We start from the raw sequence: 25,534 nt of genomic DNA on the forward strand, positions 1-25,534 counted from the left end.
TTTTGAAAGTATAGCATCACAACAGGAAGCTGACAATACTATGGATGCAAATGCGACCCACATCTATACCGATGGAAGCAAGTTAGAAACAGGCGCTTGTGGATCAGCTTTTGTCGTTCATAAACAAGATGACGACTGGACGTCACGTAAATTTAAATTACATGACACATGCACTGTCTTCCAGGCTGAAGCTCTAGCAATTGACACTGCACTTAAATGGGCTCAGAATGAATTGAAAACTGAAAAGCTAGTCATATATAGCGACAGTCGCTCTTGTTTGGAAGCTATCCAAAATCGGAGCAACCCCAATCCTTTAATTGCATCAATTCATCAGCACCTGTACCTTCTTCGCCAGCGACACAGAATTGACTTTTACTGGGTCAAATCGCACATCGGTATTGAAGGAAACGAGCGTGCAGATGAACAGGCAAAAGAAGCAGCAAATCAAGGAGTCGATCCAGTATATACTGCATTTCCCTTAAGCTATGCTATACGGCAAATACGTTCTCAAATATTCGAGTCATGGCAGCAGGAGTATGCCGACGATACCACTGGCTCCATCACAAAGATTTTCTTTCCAATTCTTGAAGATGCGCAACTATACCGACAACTCTTTGGGATATCATTTGAATTGACACAGCTCTTTACTGGCCATGGTTTCAACAAGGCATACTTAAAGCGATTCAAAATCATTGACGAAGACTGGTGCCCGTGTGACCAACTCACTGTGCAGAGTATGCATCATCTTTTGCACGACTGCCCACGCTTTCACAGTGCACGACAGAGACACGAAACATTCTGTGCACAATATGATATTCCAGCATTCAACATAAAACAAATTTCAAAATATCCTAGTTTGATAACATCATTTAATGAATTTGTCAAAAAAATAATTGATAATTTAAAAAACTTCAATGCTTCAAACATTCCTACCTAATGTCTTAATCATAATAGTAATATAGTAGAATAACCATCTAACTGCTTGTATCCAATCGCAGGCATTTTATTTCAGTTAGTTTTGTTAAACTATAAAATATTTATGTAATTGAAAATACTTGTAATCTATCTGAATGTTATACTGCACATATGTATGAAAATATTTGCTCTAGAAAACAAACTAATTGAAATAATAAATTACTCGAAACGCAGTAAGCGCGTAGAGCCCAAGGAAAAAAAAAAAAACATAACATAACATAACATAACATAACATAACATAACATAACATAACATTACACTACATAACATAACAAATTACCCCGTATTAAAGCACTTATCAACAGCTTTCATTTGATACCCATATTGTACATACACAACCAAAGGTTAGCCGGGTTCACGTTTTGACCTATACCTCGAGACCCCAGTCACGGAGCGGCATGAAAAATACTCTGTACTAAAGCATTCACCAACAGCTTTCATTTGATACCCATATTGTACATACACATCCGAAGGTTACCCGGGTCCACGTTTTGACCTATATCTTGAGACCCTATCTACCAATAGGTATTCAAACTATACGGAAATCATCTTCAATACCTACTTAACAATGTGTGTAAGTTTGGTTTATTTAGGTTCAAAGACACGGCGGGTCCACGTTTTGGCATATATTTCGAGACCCTAGTCATCACTAGGTATGAAAACTACCCCGTATTAAAGCACTTATCAACAGCTTTCATTTGATACCCATATTGTACATACACAACCAAAGGTTACCCGGGTCCACGTTTTGACCTATATCTCGAGACCCCAGTCACGGAGCGGCATGAAAAATACTCTGTACTAAAGCATTCACCAACAGCTTCAATTTGATATCCATATTGTACAAACACATTCTAGGGTCCACGTTTTGGTCTCTATCTCGAGACCCTAGTGACGGAGCAGCATGAAAAATACTCTGGACTAAAGCATTCACCAACAGCTTCCATTTGATACCCATATTGTACATACACATCCGAAGGTTACCCGGGTCCACGTTTTGACCTATATCTCGAGCCCTATTTCCAAAATAAAATATAATCCATGTTACTCGTGGATGATGTAGCTTTCGAATGGTGAAAGAATTTTTAAAATCGGTCCAGTAGTTTTGAGCCTATTCATTACAAACAAACAAAGTTTTCCTCTTTATAATATTAGTATAGACAACATATCTTATAAGGTATATGGTAAATATTAAAATACATTTTTTCCTTCATATATAAAAAAAAAATTAATAATTATAACATTAAAACAACAGGTATTATTAACAAACTTGGTTTTATTTTAAATTCTTCAAGTGAATCAAATTAATAATAATCAATAAGAAGGCATATGCAAATACAAATACGTGAATTTATATATGTACATTTGCGCATATACATACATACATATATACGCTCACTTAAGTAGGAGAGAGCAAGATGTCGAACGTTGCCGTTCGTTTGCTTTGTTTGCTTTGTCGTTCGTTCCGCCCTTTCGCTTGCAGTTCATTCAATGCAATGAGCAAGGTAACGGCAATGAGCAAGGTAACACTAATGAGCAAGGTAACTACATATGAGCAAGGTAACAACACATTTTTTCGTGCGTGCAGCCTGTTAAATCGAATTATAAGACGTTATCACGTCAATAAACGTTGTCCAGATCAATACAATCTAATTCCAGCCATAAAAAATCGTTAATCATCTCTCCTGTTATTGGAAAACCCTATAGTTAATGCATTAGGTTGGGTTCATAGGATGGCCGCCGTTGCATAACTACCATTCGGTTGAAACATCAAACGATAGGAAAAGTGTTTCCTAATAGCGGTCGGTACTCGGCATGTAATGGCAATACATTGCTTTGCAGAAGTGTATAAATTTTGAAAAGTTTAGATTTTATCCCAGTCATAGCATCCACCGTGCACCTATCATGGTTTGAATCTCCGTGCATGAAAGAAATGATAGAACAAGTTTTTTTTAATAGTGGTAGCCACTCAGCAGGCAATGACAAACCTTCGAGTGTATTTCTGCCATGACGTATTTCCTTATAAAAAATATCTGCCGTTCGGAGTCGGCTTAAAACTTTAGGTCCTTCCATTTGTGGAACAACATCAAGACGCACGCCACAAATAAGAGGAGGAGCTCGGTCAATACATAACAGAAGTGTATATACCAATTAACTACTTTTTCTTGGCTTAGGTGCGACATGTGGAAGGTATACCAAATGAATTTAGTCTCAGATAGAGTTTACTAGCCTGAGATGACGGCTATAAATTTATCTGACGCTCAAAATTCTGCCGCCTGGTTCTTTGTAATACCTTTTGTGTCCAAGACCTCTACTGCACTGCATTCAGTTCGCATAAAAATTCTGTACTCAAAACCATGTGCCTTTAGAGTAGTTACACCGACAGTTTCTCGCTTTTCTTCTTTTAGCAGCTTTTTCAAAGCTCTTATGTGGAAATACCAGCCGTTCTGCGTACTTCCCGATATGAATGTGGTGTTTAAGTATTCTCACGGTTATAGATATTTATCTTTTGCCTATGAAAAGAAGCTCTGCCATTTTGTCTGGTTCAATTCCCACCTCATATGTTGTACGTAAATACATGCTAAAGTGTTTCAACCTCGTGCGGGCTTCAGGGAGGAATCGCCTATTCTGAGCGTGTACGAACCCCTTACATTGTAGTGAAAAGGGTAGATGTAGGTTTTTTAGCATTCTTGTCTACAATTCCATATAAAATGCGAACTGCTCAGCTTTCACATTAAAAATTTTCCATGAACCATAAATTTAGATTCCTCGACCCAACTTTTGTGTTCAAAGATATATATAACTCTTAAGACGAAAATAGGTCTGCAGGCAGCGTGGCCTAAGTAATTAGTTAATAGCTTCCGTTTTCTTGTTTTTACTAATGCAAATCACATTTTCCCTACAGGGAATGACAGTATTCTGTACATGCGTATATTCAATACGATGTCCTTTTCATTGCTCTATGTTGTTGCTAGAAAGCACCTAATTGCCAAATGATTAAGCGATTTATGATTGTGTATGCTTTGAAAAGCGTGGCGTAAATAATTGCAATGTTCTACGGTGTTGTCCATATTCTTAACTTTTAGCATTTATTTTATTTTCGAACAGTTTTTTATATGAGAACTTTGCTGTGAATAAAAACTATATTGACAGGCTTTGGGCTGGATGGAGGATCGAGGAAAGAGGTCAACTCTCAACACTAATTCTGTTGCTGTCTTTAATAAATGTGGAAGACTAAATAGTTGAGTAGGTTCTGAGATTCACACTAAAAAGATCTAATGGGAAACGCTCTAAACTTAAAAGTTCACCAATTAAAATAATCAGAAGTACAAAGTTAGAAACATGTTTCCTTAAAATTAAGAAGAATTAAAGCATGGTAACGGCAGTGTATCACAAATATGATTCTGGAGCTTTTACCCGTTATTCAGTATTAGGTAATTTAAAAAGAGGGCGAAAAATCCACGTCCAGGTTAGTAAATAAACGTAATTTTAAAACTAAATGTTCCAGATAAATGAATAGAATGAAGCAAACCAGTTGATATAATTGAGATTAACTTTCGTTTCGGGCAAATTCAATGTTATGTTTCATCTAGTAGTGCCTAAAAATGGGGGTTCCATTTACATATTACCATCACAGCACATACTTATCGAAGGAAAAAGGACCGAGAGGGACTGTGGACAGATTATTATTGCTGCTCTGTTTATACTGGCAAAAGAATAAGACTCTCCATCCAAATGCCCAGTGCTCTGAGTCTCACAGCAGATAGTGCATTATATGAAGATCGATAGGAAAGAGAGTAAAGAGTAAATCGTTTAATTTTATTAAATTCAATATATAAAACATCGTTCATTTAAAATCTGTACGCATAAAGAGTACCGCAATTTTTGTAATAAATATCGGATACTACACTTTCTTTATGTAGAATCGAGAATAGAAAGGCGGCACCTTGTTAAGTGGACGAAAAATAAGAAATTGTCTATCAGAAGAGGATAATGTAAGAAGAAAGTGAAAGCCGTCAAGCTGACAAAAGCATGTAACGCGGATGAAATAAATTATATTGATTTTCCAAAAAAGAAATGGTCATGAGCATGTTTAATAAATATTAAAAAACTTGGGCATCTTTACTATGTGAGAAACTACGAGAAATCATTAACTTTTGCAATTTTTTCTCGTTCTCTAGTCTGCATATTTTGACCATTGCCCAAAATTTTTTCATTAGGCGAATCTGAGCCCAGTTTGACCGATTAACGTGTTTTGGTACTACTGCCACATTATTGTTCTTGTTTGCCCTGAATTTGACAGAAGAGCTATTATGTCTAATAAAAGAAAGCAAGAAAACAATTTCCTTCTATAATATAAATATGAGGGGTCATTATGGGTTAAGCTTCAAATGGGTGACTTTAAAGGCCACAGGAACACATCGACTGCCTTTTTTGGCATACCTATTTGTAATTTTATATTCAAGAGTTATTTTAGAGTTAACATGGCCACATTTATTTGGCACGTCAAATTTTTGTTCTGGAAGTTGATGGCCGTTGAGTTTAATACAAGTTTTCTCGTCGATTATATGAAAGTCTCAAATTTTCTAAAATTTTATTGTGGAGCAGCCTTACAAGTATTTCCAAAATGTTCTGTTTATGAGTTATATTTGGTAACTTTATTGCACGAAATGCCTGCAGACAGGCCTTTAAACGTATTTGTCCGGCTGTACTTGCACTCGCCAAAATTGTATGGCAATCTTTAGCTGACAAACCGGTTGGTTGATTTTAGTATATTCTTCGTTAGTTCTAAGTAACGTGTTCCTCTTTTTACACACTTTTTTCTGCCTCAAAGTCTTTTTAGTATATCGATTTAAATTTTTATCAGCGACTTAAATTTTTTCGCAATTTTCGATAAATATGTTCACATTTTATTCTAGGTTTACGTAATCCATTCAAGGATGATAGATTGCCAGATTTGCACATCAGCTATGGTAAAAATTATGTGAGCATCTTCGGATGCCACATCACCGGGTACTCAGCAGTAGAAATCTGCCTGCTCATTTCAAGCATACGTCCAATCAGTCGTTGTGGAAACGGCAACGAATTAAAATGAGTAAAGATTATGTCGATTTTTTTCGCATATCACCATCTGTATTTTTTCGTAAACAAATGGCATTCATCACCCTTGTTACGTTAGCCAATCAGCTGATTCTTTCAAATACACTAAGAGCTGGTTAACGGTCTAAATTTGGTCATACCTCTTAACATTTTGTCACCATATGCTTATTATAACACGAACAGCTGAACAATTAAATGACGAGTGGACTAAATTCGTTCAGCGCCTTTGATGAATAACTGTATATTGGTCCTCACAGCGCTCGCAGATTTTAAGTGGATGTGTAATTTGTGGATGTGTTAAATTTTTATTGTTGTTTTCTCATATGACATATGCAGCATTTCCGTATGGTTGCCGTATAATAGGATACGATTGTTTTCGATAAAAGAAAAACTATAAGATTCCTTCGACGGAATCGTACCTGACTTCCATATATAATTTTATATATTTCATACTTAATTTAAGTTCGAAAAATAACTTTAATTTGTCCGAGGAAAACTTTCTTCTTTCTACTAGAGGATTACGCAACTGTAGTGGTGGAAAAACCAAGCTAATTTTTTCATGTTTTTCAACGCGACTATGAAATAAATAAAAATTATTACAAAAAATATATAAATTATTTTATTCATCGACACTTTTAAATTTACGGCAAACAAAAACGTTTTTCAATTGTGCATACATGCGAATAGCTTTGGAGGTGTATTTTACTAATTAGAATAACGTTTAGCTGATTTTTTTAAATTAAAAACCCGTTCTTACTTTTTTGCAGAATAAAATTAAGAGTACACATTTAAAATCGTAAGTCAATCGGTCAAAATTTGTTCACATCATGAGCCCGGCCGATTTAAAAAATTTAGTTTCGGACTGCGCCTAAACTTTAAATAGAAATACTGAGACTTTTTCAACAACTTTGTTTGAGTGAATGTTAGCACAATTGAAAAACAAGGTTGTTATTTTGAATTTTATACAGTAGTTAACCCCTCAGAGTGAGGAGAGGGGACAGCCCCGGTGGTATCACAATGGATCTACAGCAGGCCTAGGTGTGTCAACCGACAACCACTATAGCTACCTACCTACCTATCCCCTCATTGTCGTTGTTTCCCGTTACTTGAAAGCATTTCACTCAGTTTATGTTACAATAAAAAACTATGAAAACTAAATTTGTAGATTTCATTTATTCTCTTCTCTACAAGACAATTGAGTTAAATTCAAATTCAACCAAGTAATTTTATTTCAGTTTTATGTACAAAACTATCAACCACTTTTTATTAATCCTAAATTTAACGAGTAATGCAGCGCAATCAAAAAAGCCAACTAAAAATGTGCATATGTATGTCTCCACCAGTGACGCCCCTAATTTCTTTATCTTACTTATTCACTTAGTGCACTGCACTGTACACTGCTCTGCTATATACAAATTATTTGCGAAAAATAAAATGTATGGAAAAAAGTTGCTTTCACATATCACACAAGTAAATCTGAACAGAAGTAAGTTGCAATAATTTTCATGTTGCATGCTTAAGTGCATTTAAGTTGAATTCCAAGTTGTTGCAGTAGGACAACTTTACCCAAAAGGCTCCCTATGCTCTAAGCTAGCGCCGAAAGCATGGAGCCAAACCGGACCGGACCTTCGGTAACAAAGCGGTTCCGTGTAAAAAGGAAGCTATAATTAATCAAAAACAGCATTTTTGCCACCATCAGAACGAAAGCGCACGGCAGTCAAACCGGAGCTGAAAATGAGTTTTCACAATATTTTTTCATGACTATTTTTCTTTTCTATGCTTTAACAGCAGTACAACTTAAATCAAGTTAAAAACGAAAGAAAGAAAGTAGCCACCACACACACATAAACACAAGCACATTGTACATAGAAATTTATACAGGCGCATGTAGAACCTGTGAGCAGGCCAACATCAAGCAAAATGGCAGCAAAAAATAAGCGCACACAAATACATGCACTCGTAATATAATTCTTTGTTGGAAGTAACTTTTCAAGAAATCACGACAACTTGAAGAAACAACACGAATTGCCCTGGCAGTAAAGAAAATTGAATGCGAACAACATAAAAGACGAAAGCGCGACATGACCACCCGCCACTCAGACAGCCATTTTTGCGTTCTGGCAAGTCTATCTTCAGGTCCAGCGAAATGCTAAGCTAGAACGGCATACGTATATGCATGCATACATACATAGTATATACGAGTACGTATATTCCCCCACAGTGACCCACCCATACATATATAACCATGTGTGTATATGTACATGGGCACAATTTGGCTGTCGCGCCGGAAAATGGTGGGCGCGATAGGACATTTTTATGCTAATTCCGTTAGCTTTTAGAAGAGACGAAGGCAACGATTGTACAGACATACCAAAATGGCGTTTTCTACGATGACTCCGTTTGGAGAAAGTATGGATTTTTTAGCTACATTTTAGGCAGGCAGTCAGGCAGCCTGGATGTTTGACGGCATGGCTGTTGCGCTGTTGGCTGGTGGCGGGTCAACCATTTACAGTTGTGGTTCACGGTTGTAAAGGTTATGCAAAATAAGGTCAACATATGCCAAGCAGTCAGCCAGGTTATTTCTTACCTATAAATATATTCGAGTTCATACATACATGCACATGTATTATTTCATTTCGTCTATAAGGCGAAAACGGCATAGAAGTGGAGCATTTGAAATATTTTTTTATACTTGAGTTTAAAGTTTTTGTTAACTCTCTCGGAACATCGTGACTTTTGTCTGGTTGAACACTTCAGGCCAGGTACATACATATGCACTTTGTAAAAGGCTATAACAAAAACTCATATGTATGGGTAGCGGTCACATGGAGGCGCTTGTCGCCGACGTAAGTATGTGCGTTTGAATAATTCGTGTAAGTGAGTCACTGTAGCCTCAGCTTTCGTGCTAAATCTTCATAAATTTAATGTTTTCAAGAATTTATTTTTAAAACTTAACTTAAAATAAGTTTTATTTATTTATTTATTGTATTTAGTGATTTCATGCTAAAACAGCAAAGCTAAGCCTTATAATTATTGGTGCTAGTCAAAATAGTTTACAATTTTCATTATACAATTTTCATAGGTGTTTTAAGTTACGATGAAAAACAAATCAAGTTAACATTTAAAGAAACCAGAAAAAATACTTATTAGTTAATATTCTCTGTCTTCGCACTAAGAGCTCTGAAATTCGCGTCTAAATGTACTCATGTTACTTATAGATACTAAATTTTGTGGAAGAGAATTCCAAAGACGAGTCCCATGCAACAAGAACCGTCATTCTTACGTTAGTGTTTTATATCTAACAGCAAGAAGTTTAGAATTTTTCACAAATTTCGTGGCAGTTACTAAGGTCAGGGCGAGGTATGCAGGTACTTTCGAGTAACAGATTTTATGCAAAATTAAGAGGAATCTGAACTGAATAAGCTTATCCAGGGCCACGGAGGAGACAGTATCAGCAATATGAAAACCGCGCTATCTTTATTATCTTTATTAAGCTTACGTTTGCATGCATAACCACACTTTACAAACATTTCAGAACCATACAATAACGATGGCATAGCATATGCTTAACCATTAAAATGCGAATACATAGAGGAATAAAGTGTTTCATAGTCCCGAGCGCGCGAAGCATTCCGTACAACTTAACTGCGACTAAATTTATGTGACTATGCCGAAATTAATCTTTGAAAATAATTGCAAGATTTTGAACCGTACACACATTTGATAGCAATGCCGCCAAGTAAGTTTTTTGGAAAAGCTAAAGTGTCGACGGGCTTTCTGTAGATAACAAGCACTTGAGACTTCTTAGTGTTAAGAGTTAGTGCATTATCGGATGCGCATTTGTTACTCGAACCGACACAAGGGATGTGGTTCGTCGAGTCATGGAAATCTAATACCTTTCAGCTCTTAAATGAAATACAGAAACGGTTAATTTAGCTCATACTTTGCTTTACAAGGTTTCAAAAATGGCTAGAGAGTTAATATTCCCAATCAAGGCTGAATTCAGCCATAAGAAATGATCTGGAAATCGGCATTATAAGCAATCGGTGCGTACATCCCTTAGCGGTTGTATGTACGAACTTCTCCGCCAGTGGTGTGCGACCGAGCCGAGCTCCTCCTCCTATTTGTCATGTGCGTCTTTATGGTGATCCACAAATGGAGGGACCTACAGTTTTAAGCCGACTCCGAACGGCAGATATTTTTATGAGGAGCTTTTTCATGGCAGAAATACACTCGGAGGTTTGCCACTGCCTGCCGAGGGGCGACCGCTATCAGAAAAATGTTTTTCTTAATTTTGGTGTTTCACCGAGATCCGAACCAACGTTCTCTCTGTGAATTCCGAATGGTAGTCACGCACCAAGCCATTCGGCTACGGCTGCCGCCGACCTAATAGTGACCTACAAATGGAGAAACCTACAGTTCTAAGCGTCTTTCTCTCTTAAGGGGTTATATGTATATAGTTAGAATTTTCAAAAAATCGAACTTTTTAACTTTATTCTCTTAATGTACATATATTTAGGAATACATACAGAAAATTTAATAACGTTCAGGTGAATATGTTCGAAGTTACACGCAAATTTCAAAAAGCATTTTTATCCTATGTAAAGTGCTTTTAAAATTTTAAACGCATTTTTCTCAAAATGGGGTTTTCAAGGTCGGTGACCAACATTACTCGAAGACGGCTAAACCGATTAGTCTCAAACTCTAACACGAGCTTATTAAATATATTTTTTAGTGAGTAATCATGTGAATTTGATCTCAAGGAGCTTCCATGGATCAACATATACGAGTACATATAAAAGGACGAGTTGAGCAGTTTTCGTGTACACAAAATATAACTTGTGCTTAGAAAATTGAGTCAGAGATAAAGCTCACTTTATGTGTGCATGATGCCCATTAATTTATTCCGCGGTATTGGTTTTTTGCCCACTATGTAGAAAGCCTCAAATGCCCGAAAGTGTAGCTAATTAGAGGGGCATGTGTGCTAGTTGCTGTAACTCAGATATGTCTGAAGTGAAAATATGCCTGAAATGGTTTTCCATTATTAATATCATTAAACTATCAAACAATTAAAAATATTGTTATATCACAGTCCCTTCTTTCATTGCCATTTACAGTTCTACACATCTTTAAATAACTCCCTTTACATTAAATTTATTGAAATATAATTAAAAAAATACAAATTGCAATTATAAGGTTTGGTAGAAATTTAAGAGTTTAAGGGCTTAAGAGTTTAGATATATCTGGAAATAGATATTAATGTTGTTTTCGTTCAAGTTTCGACATCCAATTGCATATAGAAGAAGGGCTCAAATGTCAGTTAAATATAACAAATTATGTCTTTGCATAACATTTAAGCAAAATTAATGTTACACATACCTATAAAAAGAGTCACGCCCAAGATTCATCATTATTGTTGTAATATTCTCAATTCAAAGGCATACGTTATGAATTTTTAATGAACTACAGAGAGGCGAGCAACATTAACTCTTTATTTCAGTCGAAATGCAAAAAAAACAAAAACCATAATAATTAATGACAGCAACAATGTAGTATTAAGGAGCCATCTATGTCCATATAAGAACTCATTAAATATCACCTAACATACATTAGTACACGTTTAACCCTTTCATGTGATACTGCAAACCCGTTGACGTGGGCAAGTAAAGAGCTCAAAAGTTTCTCACCAAAGTCAACTGATAAATTTCTAGATCACGTGCGGCAGATTTACCAAAAAAGAAAATGAAAACAAGAGTGTAATAAAAATATGATAATTTCACTTTCGAAAGAATGACGAGAAATCATTTTGACACATACACAAGCGAGGCAATTCGGGGCACACCCCTTAGAGAACGTACGCCAACCGCGGATAGCCAGTTAGACCGTAGTTAATGCTAGTACGAGGGTAATTTTACGAAGCACCTTGTCTGAGCAGCGCGCGCCACAACAAATACGCGCCGCACACATACGAAACTGGATCGTGATCTGCAAGGGTAGCTAAAGTAATTTGTAGCTACACCAAGCTATAATTAATTCATAGGTGCTCTAAAGGAACCCCTTTTCTGCAGACAGACAAGGGCGCTGACCAAAGACAATGACTTTTGAGTGATAAAAATCACACACTCACTTTAGCTGCAACTTAACGGGATTTGCACTAGTTATTATTTCCAAACAGTTTTTATTCAGCTGGGGAGTTACATGACTCCAGTTTGAATTGTTTGCCCTGATTAATATGTATGTGCATTTGTATTTGCATATATACATACATACATGCATATGTAAATGAGCAATATTGCACGATTTTCCTAATAACACAGTGCAAGTGAATTTTAAGTAGCTTTTCTACTAACTTACAATCACACGCGCCCATATACGTAGATCTCGCACCTACACGTACTAGTCTGTGGAAAGTTTTGTAATGCCTTGCACCAACCAAAGTTAATGCCCATATTTTTTAAAAGTTGTGCACGTGCACACTTGACAGCCGCTTGACATTTAAGTTGTCACTTTGGAGTGTGTTCAAGCTGTTGGCGTGCGTGCGCCAATTTAATCTCAACACCTGCATCTTTATGCTTTTGTGAACTTAGAACCAATACTCTATTAAAATATTCAGCTAAATGCAGAAACATATTTGCTACTTAAGTACGTACATATGTATGTACGTATGTATGCATATCTTACGCCTGGAACATGTGTTTGAGTGACTTACCAGAGCTGGCGAGTCGGCTGCTGGTTGGCCCAAACATTTGATATGGATCTGTAAAAATTAAAATAAATAAATATAGTAAACATTTAATTTGCATGTTTTGCTCATATACCAGGATATTTATAACTAAGTGAAGTTAAGGGGTTATACGCAGTTATGACTTTCAAAAAAATCGATTTTTTTATTGCATTTTTGTAATGTACATATATTCAAAAGTATACGCACGAAATTTGAAGTAGATCTAAGCAATACTTTCGGAGTTATACCTAAATATGTAGAGATGCCTCGGCACGTTTTAAGGTAGGTATTGAAACTTTAAACGTGTTTTTTTTCAAAACGGCATTTTTCAAGTCGGTGTACACGATATCTCGAAAACGGCTTGTTTGATCGGTCAACCGTTTTAACTCAATCTTTAAAGATACATTTTTTAGTAATTAATCATTCCTTTTGTAAATCTGATACTTATTTTCCATTTTATAATGAATTTACGGCCAAATTTTAACGTAAAAATCGAAATCATTTCTTTTAAAAGCTGCCATTTTGTGAAAATTCACTATTTTGATTAGCCGAACGATTAATTACTAGATAATCTAATATATTAACAAAATTTGTTTGGTTTTTTGATTTCAGATAATCCAATCCTGAGTTACGATGTACACCGTAAATCGTCTTTTTTTAAAGGAGGTTCCAGAAATCGCCTGCAGCGCGCTCTATAATCAACATTTTCATAAATAAAAAATTTTGTTACGTTCTTGAAGGATGCTTTTATAACCGCCAAAAATTTTCAAATTAAAATATTCTGAAGTTTCTTCAGGATAAATCCTTGACAACCCGTCTTTTATTTGCTTCATAACTGCGTATAACCCCTTAAGCCAAATACGTATGTTTGTTAGTAAAAATTACTGACTATATTAAAAAATATGTTAATAAAGCCATGGACTCGGCTTAGTCAACACAGAAATAAGCAAAGGAATAAATCTTTTAATAAAATATATAAAAGTACATAAAGCTCAGTAAGTGAAGCCGCAGCAGAGTTGATTTATGAGTGACTACTATTCAGTGAGTCCCAGCTTCGATGAGATAAAGCGTTTTTCAGTAAGAGCGCTTCAACTTTTTTTTTTTAATAAAACACAAACGGTTTGACGTGCTGCTAATAAGCCAGTACAATTTTTTGAATAAGTATTTTAAATTAACTCCTGCAACTTGGGTTTTGGCAGCATGCGGAGTTATTACCGAAAATATATGAACTGGCTTGCAAATCATTTTTTTGTTTGTAAAATTTACCTCTACCAATTTAATATCAGTAAGTTTTATCTTCCATATTCTTTTTCAATAAGGGCAGGTAGATGTTGAAATGGAATAAAATGGCGTTTGCTGTGTGGCACGTAGCGCCGTCCTGCTGGAACCACATGTCGTCTAGGTCCATATGGTTCAATATGGACCATAAGAAATTGGAAGGGCCACCACGTCTACCGAAAAATGGGCGCAATGCGCGCAACGTTTGCCATGATGATTTGGCATAAATAACTGAAAATGGCTGCCACAGGGTGCCAAAATCGACCCGGGCCAATTGAAAAACGTTTGCGTTAATGAACACTCATTTGGATAATAAAGTTTTATCATTTGAACGTGCTGTTCAATCGTGTAACTTGCCATGATGATTTGGCATAAACAACTGAATAATAAACAAAAGATTTGACAGATGTCACCAAAAACAAAATGGCTGCCACAGGGCGCCAAAATCGACCCGCGCCAATTGAAAACCCCTTCAATTTGTTCAATTTGTTACTTCGTTAATCGAAGCCTACAGATTTCTGGTTGATAGATTCCCATTTTCGCTAACAGCGAGGACACATGTAAAGAGTGATCAATTTAGCGGTATCGGATTTTAAATTGAAATAGAATAATAAAAATTCAAATTGATTGAGCAATCTTCATTATTTTTATGTTGAACCATTCATAACATTAATTTTTTTATATATAATTCCTCTCAATTGTTGGCCGCAACTGCGTCATAATTCGGTCATCCGTAAACACCAATTTCTAATAACTCACTGGAGGACTCGTCCAGTTTCTCGTCAATCTCCTCAATCGAAGCTGGTTTATCCACAAAGCATTTGGACTTTACATACCATCACACATAACAGTCCAAAGGTGTGGTATAACACGATCTTGGTGATAAATCCACTAGCCCGAGACGAGAGATAAATTACTCACTGAAACGACGACGCAGTAAACCCATTGTTTCATGTTCTTCAATTTCTGGCAAAACCGTTTATCATGGCGTGATAGCGTTCGCCATTCACAGATACATTGGTGCCAGCCTCGTCTTTGAAGAAATATAGGCCGATGATTCCTCCAGCCCATAGGTCGCACCAAACGGTTGTTCTCAATGGATGTAATGGCTGTGCTTGAATGACTTCGGGTTGCTCTTTAGCCCACATACGGCAATTTTGCTTAATTACGATTGGCGATTAAGCCTAAAATGGACCTCCACGCTGAACACCTAAGTTGGCCTGAGCGCGCAATGAACACTTTTCACAGAGCGTCGATATTCGTAATAAAATTGTAGGATTTGTAAACGATTTTGAGCCGTAAGTCTTTCCATGATGAAATGTCAATGAATACCGAAAAAAATTATGTATTTAGTTTGACAGTAGTCACGCGCGATCTGTCAAAAAGACCCTATTGGAAAAAGTACCTCCAATCTGATCAGCCTTTATCATCTGCAAATGTCGCTATTTAGAAGGATTCTGGGACTGGCAAATCAGAAGTGTACAACAAGTGCAGAATAGGCCCAAGTATGCTGCCCTGAGGAACGCCGGAACTGAAATATCATGTTTTTTTTTTTATTTTTTTTTTTTTTGGCGGTGAGGTTGGGTTAAAACTGCCTTCGCACCATATAGTAACCGTCGCTACTACGTGTGTGGTGATTCCACTAAAAATATCCCCCCTCTTCTCTTGGAGTTTTCCCTCCACCCCGGGACTGCGTCCGCATTGCTTCGAGGTAGAGGGCCAAGACGGCGTCCTAAGAAGGACACTTACTTACTCACCCTGCGTCCAGGGTCGCCTGTTTTGAGAAACCTATCCTCAATGCTCTTCAGCATGACTTTCCATTTCGCGCTTCTTTTTTCGGATAATATCCTCTACAAAATTTGTGACGGCATTCCATTTTTCTTCGTCTATCATCATTTTGTCGATAATTTCTTCAGGTGTAAATACACCAATAGCTCGTTGCAGACCTGTTCTCTCTACGTTCCACCTCTCGCATTTAAAGAAGGTGTGCTCCGCGTCATCATACTCAGTATCTCCATATATGCAGTTCGGTTGGCTCACTTTACCCATTCGCCACAAATACTTGCGAACCCATATACTTGCGAACCCGAATACCCATGTCCGGACAAAAACTGTGTGAGGTAATAGTTAACCTCACCGTGCTTTCTTTCTACCCACTTTTTTAGATCGGGTATTAGTCTCGCTGTCCATCTACCATACCGTTCAGAGTTCCATCTTGCTTGCCAAAGTGTGAGCGTTTGGACTCTAATATCGGAGAAACGTAATACTGGGGTTCCTGTGTTTTTTGCCTCCCATCTCCGTTTGCGCTCTTGTGCTAGAATATCTATAGGGATGGTTCCGCTGATAACTAACACCGCTGCTTTAGATACTGTTCTATATGACGAAGCCACTCTGAGAGCGCAGGTGCATTGCACAGATTGCAAAGTTTTTCGCCGGCATTGCACCCTTAGCGAATCTGCCCATATTTCGCATCCGTATAAGAGAATCGAGTTCGTCGTGTCCATTAAAAGTTTTCGCTTGTTCTGCGTTGTACCTCCAAGGTTTGCCATGAGCTTACTTAACATGCCACTTACTTTGGCAGCTCTTGTGGCAGCATGGTTTATATGCGCCCAGTAGGTTAGCCTTGTGTCTAATTGCACTCCTTGGTACTTGACCACTCTTTTTGTCGATAAAGTGGCATCGAGTACTTGTATGTCTACTTCTAATGGGATACGTCTGTTCGTTAGAAGAATTAGCTCTGTTTTCTATGTGGCCAGCTTTAATCCATGGTCTTCTAGCCATGTCTGAACTCGGATCATCACCTGATTTAACTTCCTTTTGGCTTCGTCAGTGTTCCGGGCGATTATTACAGCTGCAATGTCATCTGCGTATCCCACCAAATGCACATCCTCGGGCATCTCTATTCGAAGAATTTCATCGTAGCTTATATTCCAAAGTTCAGGTCCGAGTATTGATCCTTCGGGCCGCACTTGCTGTTATTTGTTTGGTCTTACACCCTTCTCGCGTTTCGTATAAGAGCACGCGATTGCTTAGATAGCTGCGAATAATCTTCAATAGATTACTCGGGGTCTTGAATTTTACCTTTAAGGCTTCAATTACGTCGTCCCAACTTAAACTGTTGAAAGTATTTCTGATATCCAGTGTGGCTAGTAATACTACTGGGCATGTATCACGAAAATATCATTAAAAACAATATAACGGTTGTTTCATTCTTATTTGTTTAGTAGTTGCGCTAAAATAACAAATTTTTGAGTGGTTACTCTTTTCCTTTTCTTTTTGAGTTGTTACGCTTTAACGTAACAAGTGCGATATCGTCGACATAAGCGGTCAGTAATATAGTAAACTTCATCGGAAGTAGCTTAAGTTTGTAGATCAGTGCGTCATGCCAAACTTTATTGAAAGCCTGTGCTACATACATCTAGGAAAATCGCGGAGAAGTTGTTATTTTTCACCAGAGCTACTTCGAACTACTATACTATTCTAACTTGAACTATAGCAGACTGTTTCTCTCCGAACCTAAACAGATGTGTTAGTTTCTCAAAATATTGTCTCATCAGTGCGAGTAGTGAGATTGCGCGAAATGAGGCTGTCCCACTGGTATTTTCCCCTCTCTTAAGAATCATTATAATTTCAGAAATTTTCTATTGTAGTGGAATGCATTTTAAGCTAATGCATGCATTCAAAACCGTTGAGGATGGCTTTTTATAAGGAGATTTTTCATGGCAGAAATACCATCGGAAGTTTGCCATTGTCAGCCGAGAGGCGAACGCCATTAGAAAAAGCTGTTGCTATAATTTGATGTTTCTTGTCCACAAATGTGCTTCGAATCCTGTATTTTGTGATAACATTTAGAAAAAAGAAAGGATAGCGACAAGGTTAAAAAGCAACACAAATTTTCTTCACCTAAATATTCCACCTAGATAGCTACACTGGCACAAATATATTTGCACATTTTGTGAAGATAATTCACTCCAGGGCTTGAAATGAGAGAAAACGATTTTTCTTATAGTGGACGCACCTCGGCAGGCAATGGCAGAGCTCCAAATGTATTTTTACTATTTACTAATTGGTATTTTTACCATTTTTACTCAAACGGATTTCTTAAACAGATTTATTTTTAAAATATGTAAGACTTGCGAGAATGGAAATTTGTATGAGGGAAAAGTCGAATTTGGATGGAAACGTACTCTAAGCACGAAGCTGCAAAACTCATGATGATTTAAAAATGGAATTGGGGATTGATCAACAAAATCATATCATAAATTAGCCAATGCCTATGAACAGATATATGATATATTAGGTGAGCAAAGAAAATGGTAGCAGCTGAAAAGCATTCGGTACTAGTTGAGTATGAGCTCTTTCCCTTTCTCAGGATTCATTTACTTCAAGTTCTGCCTTCATTTATGAAATGGACTACAAGAGTTATCCTAATATTAAAGGCAATGAATAAACTCCAAAATAGTGCTTGAATATTCCAAATATTGATTCAGCTGCTAAAGTAATCCGTATTTCCAATACCAAGGTCCAAGAAAGGTTTAGCTGCATATGCTGATGTGTACATTGAAAATGCTCCTGTTCTAAGAATTTCATGTATAATGGTGATAGAAATGGCAAAATACCATTTTTGCAAGAACAAGTATCTGCTCATTTGGACTAGGCTATCAGTCTAATTGTATTTTATTTCGCACGCGTTAAGGACAAAAAATACGTTGATGCTTCTCACGATGCGTAAAATCTTACAGATTACTCAAAACAGAATCTCCTTTAATTCCTGTCCTTCCTCATGGGGCATAGGGTCTCCTCAAAACTGAATACCAAAGCACAAAATAGTTTAGAAAGTCTGACTAAAATGATTTAAACTTTGATGAATTTTCGTCTATCTATATGTTTTTGTTAGAATATAAACTATATTCTTGCAACAAATTATTGAAATGATTGATAATTAAGTGATTTTCTATGGCACTCAGTGTAAATAAAAATGTATTTTTTTATTTTTCTTTCAACTTTTGCTACAATCGCAATTAATACGCAGACTATTTCTAATGTTTTAAATATTCATTTCGCTTCTGGACATTTTTTTTTCATAAGTATCTAGTTTATAAATAATTGTGATTTCAGAGCAAGATTTACACTAATGCTGGCACTAATACACTTGCATATGCTTTCATTTGTTGCATTTCCCTTTAAAAAAATGTATTCTTACTTCTTAATGGAATACAAAATATGTATTACTTAGTGCTGTTCCGGAGCGGGTGGAAAGCGCTTCCGATTTATTTAAATAAACAAACAAAAATACTCTCAAACATTCGGCGCGTGCATAAGTGTACTCAGGTAACTGGGCACAAAGTACCTTCACATGCATACGTAGGTATGTTTAGCATATCACGCAACACTCGGCAGTTGCTTAAATGCATTTTGGAAATACATTTATGCGTTCCAAAACTGAAGTGGCGAGCTATTGCTGGTGCTGGTGCTTGAAAGTTTTTAGCATGTTGACGAACATTATGACTATTGTTGCATACTGTACGCATACACGTTTACATTTACACACATATAGTTGACATATACATACATACTTATATGCATGGACGAATATGCGACTGTAACCTAAAGTATTATGAAATGTAGTATTTATATTTTTCATATCCTGCCACAACCACTCTAAGTACTCAGTAGGCACTTATTCAACGAGAGCTGTCCGAAGGCTTCATTAAGCTACATTAATGTAGCGGCCGTAGGCTTTCTGGTATAATGCTGATGTTCACGTGCATACATGCGTGCATACATATTTAGTATACTGGGGCTTCTTCGCAAATATGCAGGAAATCTATTACATTTGCAAAATAAACGCAATGGCAGCCCGCTATCCGCTTTTAGTTTATGAATACGTGCATATACATTCTTATTTACACTTACATTGTGTGTGTGTATGTGTTGAAGTGCAACAGCTTCAGGAAGGTTACATTTCCTTGATAAGCGTGGAGTTTTTTCACATTTATTATTTAACAATTGTTGTTGCTGGCATCTTAGAAAAAATCGCTTGCAGCCTACGCTCACAGCACCACTTTTGGCTGGTACGTCGTACTGATTATGGACTGTCTGTCAATCTAACTTCCTGCCAAAATACAATGCATTTACTTATTTGTTCTTGTTGGCATATCTGTCTACTCGTGCGTACTAAATCCCATACACACATACAAAACCATCTAGGCTTTGTTTTTAAGCATTCTTGTGTCGACAAACCACTTTTCTCCATTCAATTCTTGGCGAAAGGCCCATTGTTCTGACGTCCACCTTTTGATGCTTAAAAAATAATGCTCTGCTCTACGACATGCGCCTTTATACCACCACTGTCCACTTTCCAATCGGCTTGCTACCTTTTGACGCATGTATCATATTGGCAGCTTTGGCACGCGTTCGTCTTCTGAACATATCAACGCGTTCGAATATAATTTTTTCTCATTCATATTTGCAACAAATAATCCAAATGCACTGGATGTCAATTTTGACGGGCACGTCACCACAAAAGACCGCATTCGCACTCATCAGCATGCCTTATGCGACGAGCTCTGACGACGTATGAGTATTCACCTTCACTTCATTGCACTTTCATAGACAGGGGCGGATTAAGACAGTTAGACAGAACTGCCACCGCATTTATTAATTTATTTGAATACTTAAATAGTTACTTACGTATATGCACACACTGGGCATCAAATGAATGTATAAATTTCACAGTAGTTATTCCAGTGCCGATTTATTAAAATAAATGAATATTAATTCACGCCATATTATCACATTTCAATAAGTGTCTGAATAACAAAAATATAAAAGTATATCCTTTTCCATAGGTCAAACCAAAAATATTACTTTTGTAATTTAAAAATAAGGATTCTAAAACAAAAGACGTCAAATGAAAGTATAAACTGGCAAAACTTAATTTTGAGTTGGTATTTCCACCTTTGCTCTGAAATACTGCATGTAAACGTTTTGGACTACCTCGAATCAAGTTTTCTAAAATTTCCGTTGAAATATTAACCCATTGGCGCCTCATCTCTGAGAAGAATTACTTCAATGTTCTGCATCTACTTTTTGGTATCTTGAAGCCCAAAATTGATCACAAATGCTCCATCAGATTTAAATCTGACGATTGAGAGAGCCAGTTCAGCTTTTCGAAGCCATTTTCTTCGAAATAATAAGTAACAAGACGGCACGTGTGTTTGGGGTCGTTATCTTGTTGGAAGATAAACGGCCCTAAATACATTTTCCCGCGCAAAATTTTCGTAGTGAACATAAGCAGCTGCCCTCATTCTTCCGTCGAATTGTAATAAATTACCCACACCAAATTTTGAGAAACAGTCTCAAACCATAAGATACCCCTCTCCATGCTTTACCATTGATTGCACGCACTTTGATTTCATGCGTTCCGAACGTTTACATCACACCCATTTACGTTTTTTGAGTTCCTCAGCTCGAATTTAGACTCATTCGACCAAATCACCTTGCCCCAAAAAGCGGTAGTCATATTTATATTCTGTTTCGCAAACTGAAGTCTCATTTTCCTATTTACAAAGGAAATCAGGAGTCGTTTTTTGCGACATAGTCTTTTAAACCAAATGTTCGGAGTTTTCGCTGCACTGTACTGGCGGACACATCCAAATCCGAACTTTCGATCAACTCCCTTCATGAAATTTCAGGGTTTTCTGCAACTTTTGGTTTTGGACCTCCTCCGTCCTGAGCCTTAATTTTCTTGAAGTTTTCAAAAATCTTCGTTGCCCCTTCAATCGAAATGGATATTTCTCAGATATCTTTCCCTTCTTCCTATCAGCTCCAATCAAAATCTGGATTTCTTCAGTTTTCCGCATTTTTCATTTAGAACAGACAAAGATGAAACAATTCACTTAATCAATGCAAATTTAGTAAAGCCTGAAGAAAACTTTTGTTTTACCTTGTGAGAAATCAACACAAGCTAAAATTATACTTTCATATGACGCGCGTTCAGCTAATCTGCGCAGACTAATATTTTTAAGCGTAAGTAATAAATTAAAATTTTATGCGAACTCTTTATTTACATAATTACAATGCATAAATAAACTGTCGCCTTTAAAGAAAATCCGACCGCTGTCGAAAAGGAATTTAGATAATGCAGATAAAACATGAACGTCGTAAAGTATGATATTGTTTTCCACAGGTGTGAACTCACCTTTATTTAATAAAGATACTATCCTCATCGGCTGCGACGTCAATGAGAAACATACCATTTGGGGAAGTAGCGAGATAAATGATCGAGGTGAGTCCCTTTTTGATTTCATTATTAACCGTAATCTCCTTATTTGGAACAAGGGCAAAACTTCCACGCTTCCAGCACAGGAAACATCAAGCGGTCAGAAGGAGGTTCTTGATACCACTCTTTCGACCGATTCGTCAGCCATTAGGGTTGATAATTGGAAGGTTTCCCAGAGAAAATCCTAGGTTGAACCCTAAAAGAACCAACTGGTCTCTGTTCAATAAAAAGTTGAGCAGGCAGCCTTTTTCCTACTCCTCCACTGATCAACGGGACAAGCAGGTGGTCCTCTCAGCCGGCCTTCAAAATGGTTTGTCCAGTACCTTTTAGCAAGATGGACTTTTCGCCCTGGTGGAGTAAGACGACTGACCGACTTGAAAGGGAAGGTTAGGAGGGTTTTAAGGAATGCTACCAAACTAAAAACTTCCAAACTTACCGGGTATTTTGAAAGTGCTACTTGGTGGGTGCCAGAGTGGTACTTCAACCATTTCACCTACCTACAGTTAAACATCGTTTCGAAAGTGCAAATTCAAAATTGAAATTGTGGTTATATCAACACGCGTGAACTCACTTTCAGAGCATAGTTAACTCAACTCCAGCTTTGAAAGTATCCAAGACGGTATCTACATACTGGTGGAAGCAGAAGAAGAGGAGAACCTCCTTTGCGTTGGAAAGATCAGAAAGAGAAGAACTTGGACTCATTTGGTCCATTTGTATCGAACTCTTTGTTAAACTCGAACAAAATCGCTCAAGCGGAAGATCGTTAAAAATTTTGCTGCCACTGAAAATATGCCGCCCTGGACAATTTCCTATATATGTCAAGTATTTGACAGTTTCGCCCCTGTTTTCATTGATTATAGCGCTGATTTCAAGCAACCCCAGAATTACCAGCGTGTTGTGCAAACTTATGTTTGCTCAGCATCTCGCCTCATTTCTCACAAGCTTAACCACAGCTTCAACACTAATTGAGAATGCTTTATGGTATTTGAATTGTTTCATTTAGGAATCTCTGCGACGCTTTTATTTTATTCTATTTCCCTCCCCACTTTTTATTATTATTATTTTTTTTTTTTTTCAAATACATTCCATTTCCATTTGTACTTGAAGTGAATGTGAAGTGGCGAATTTAGGTTTGATTCGCCACTACGCGTATGGCAGTCAGCCAGCCAGCTTTCAGAGCACGCACAATGGAGTTGCTTTGTTTCTGTTTTGGTTTTTACTCTTCGAGTATTTGGGCACACTTTAAAGTGAAGTGTTTTACCTTGCGCACAATTGCACACATTCATACAATAGTTACTTTTGATGCGAATATGGTAGAGTGCCGTTGTCGTCCTGTTGTTTCTTTTTATTTTTTTTATTTTTATTACTTCTCTATGTCAATGTCGCTTTGATTTGGCGCACACTGAGATGAAAACACACGCTTCACAAATGGATTTAACTCGTTTTGTATCGCTTTTAAAGAATTTTTAAAGCTCTTTTTTTCGTTCTCCCCGCTTGAGTGCCACTCGTATGTGACTCAAAGCGAAATTAGGAGTTTGCTTGTAACGGATTACATTTCTTTACTATTATCTAAGGGTAGTTTAATATCTCAAATTGTGGATTCATTCGTCATACTTTTCCAGCAAATCAATGGAAAAAAATATTGGTCATATTTATATTAATATATATATAAATATATAGTGTGTATATATGTATGTATATTTACAACTCTAAGTTATAGTTTTCGACTTACCAGGCTGCCTGAGATGTGAGTGCGGATCAAGCGAGGACTTTCCAACGCTCACGCCTACGCTGCTTAAAGCATTTGAGCTGTAGCCTGAAAAAAAGCAAATACTATATTTTACAAAAAAGTTCAATATACATGAATTAATTACGAAAATATGTATATTAATAAAATGTGAATAGAAATTAAAAGTTCCAAAACAAAAAACAAAGGTTGCATAAATACAAAATTCGTCTATTATTTAGTGTTAAGTACACTTAAAGTGTTTCAGTAGAACAAATTAAATAAACTCTTCTTTAAAATGTATTTCATTGACGATACCTGAATAAAGGTAAATAAATTTTAATTTCAGTTTTGAAATATATTCTATAATTACTATTATTTATTTATTAAATTATAAATTAATGTTTTTACAGCATTAGCTACCAGGGCTGAATATATTATAAAATACTATATTAATATAATAATAATACTAGTCCATCTTTTACAAACGTGTTTTTTTTTTTAATTTTTATAGAAAAAATGAAACACACTGAGCGGCGTTACTGAAACAACAGAATTGTAGTTATAGTCAAATAGCTAAAATTCAAAGGCTATGGGAAATCACGAAACAACAAGAATATAACAACATTAAGCGAAAGAAATGCGGGTTGATCGGACACACGCTTAGAAAAGACCCAAACAACATTGCACATTCGGCCTTGGAATATAACCCGATCGGCACGGAGAGTGGAAAACATCCAAAAACTATTGTATGTTCAATGAAACATCCAAATCATCTAGAGAATTACAATACATGGCTAATAATAGAGAGGGCTGGAAATGTTTTGTAGAGTTCTAAGTTCCTAATTTTGTAAAGTAATTTTTTTTAACCCCAGCACGCCAATAATAATAAAAATAAGTAGCTAAAGCTACCGAAATCAAACGAAAATGAATTAAGCGAAATGCATAAATTCAGAGATAGAATATTTTATTACACGAAAAAGCTCCCTTAAAGATCTTCTTCATTAGGGATACTGTAGGGCCCTTGTTAAACCATCGAATTATCTTGAAATGACGTCAAAGTGGGTATCTATTTTTGAACGACTGTAACACTGCATTGGTGGCAACAGACAACTTCATCTATGCGAGCTATGTACCACCGCCTTTTCTCAGAAATAATAATAAAAATGTCATGGATATATTTGAACAAAACACCGTGCTGAGCGGGAACAGGCGTAAGCAAGTTCAGAAGGTTCTTCTGGAAGCATCGGATGCTGTCGGATAGAGATCCATGCCTTTCATTAATAAGACTAATATTCTGAAAACTTGGCTCTGACTTTTTAAGTAAATAACCAGAAAAGTATTATTGCTTAGATATTAGCTAGCTGCAGAATTTTTTGTTAGCATCCGGCATTTTTTCACCTATAACTTCAAATAGTCCTTCGAATATCTTTATTCTCTCAAACTC

General features: G+C 36.6%; 1 protein-coding gene across 1 annotated transcript in view; it reads right to left on the minus strand.

Annotated features, from left to right (window-relative positions):
* Window positions 1-25,534, minus strand: part of LOC128862284 (DNA-binding protein D-ETS-3) — a 79,921-nt gene that overhangs the window by 42,189 nt on the left and 12,198 nt on the right. The window contains exons 3-4 of the mRNA XM_054100828.1: window positions 24,094-24,177; window positions 12,785-12,832 (exon numbers count right to left, since the gene is read on the minus strand). Coding sequence (XP_053956803.1) covers window positions 12,785-12,832; window positions 24,094-24,177 — 132 coding nt within the window. The remainder of the gene's footprint in view (window positions 1-12,784; window positions 12,833-24,093; window positions 24,178-25,534) is intronic.

Source organism: Anastrepha ludens, chromosome 4 (genome assembly GCF_028408465.1).
Source record: "Anastrepha ludens isolate Willacy chromosome 4, idAnaLude1.1, whole genome shotgun sequence".
Taxonomy (NCBI): Eukaryota; Metazoa; Arthropoda; class Insecta; order Diptera; family Tephritidae; genus Anastrepha; species Anastrepha ludens.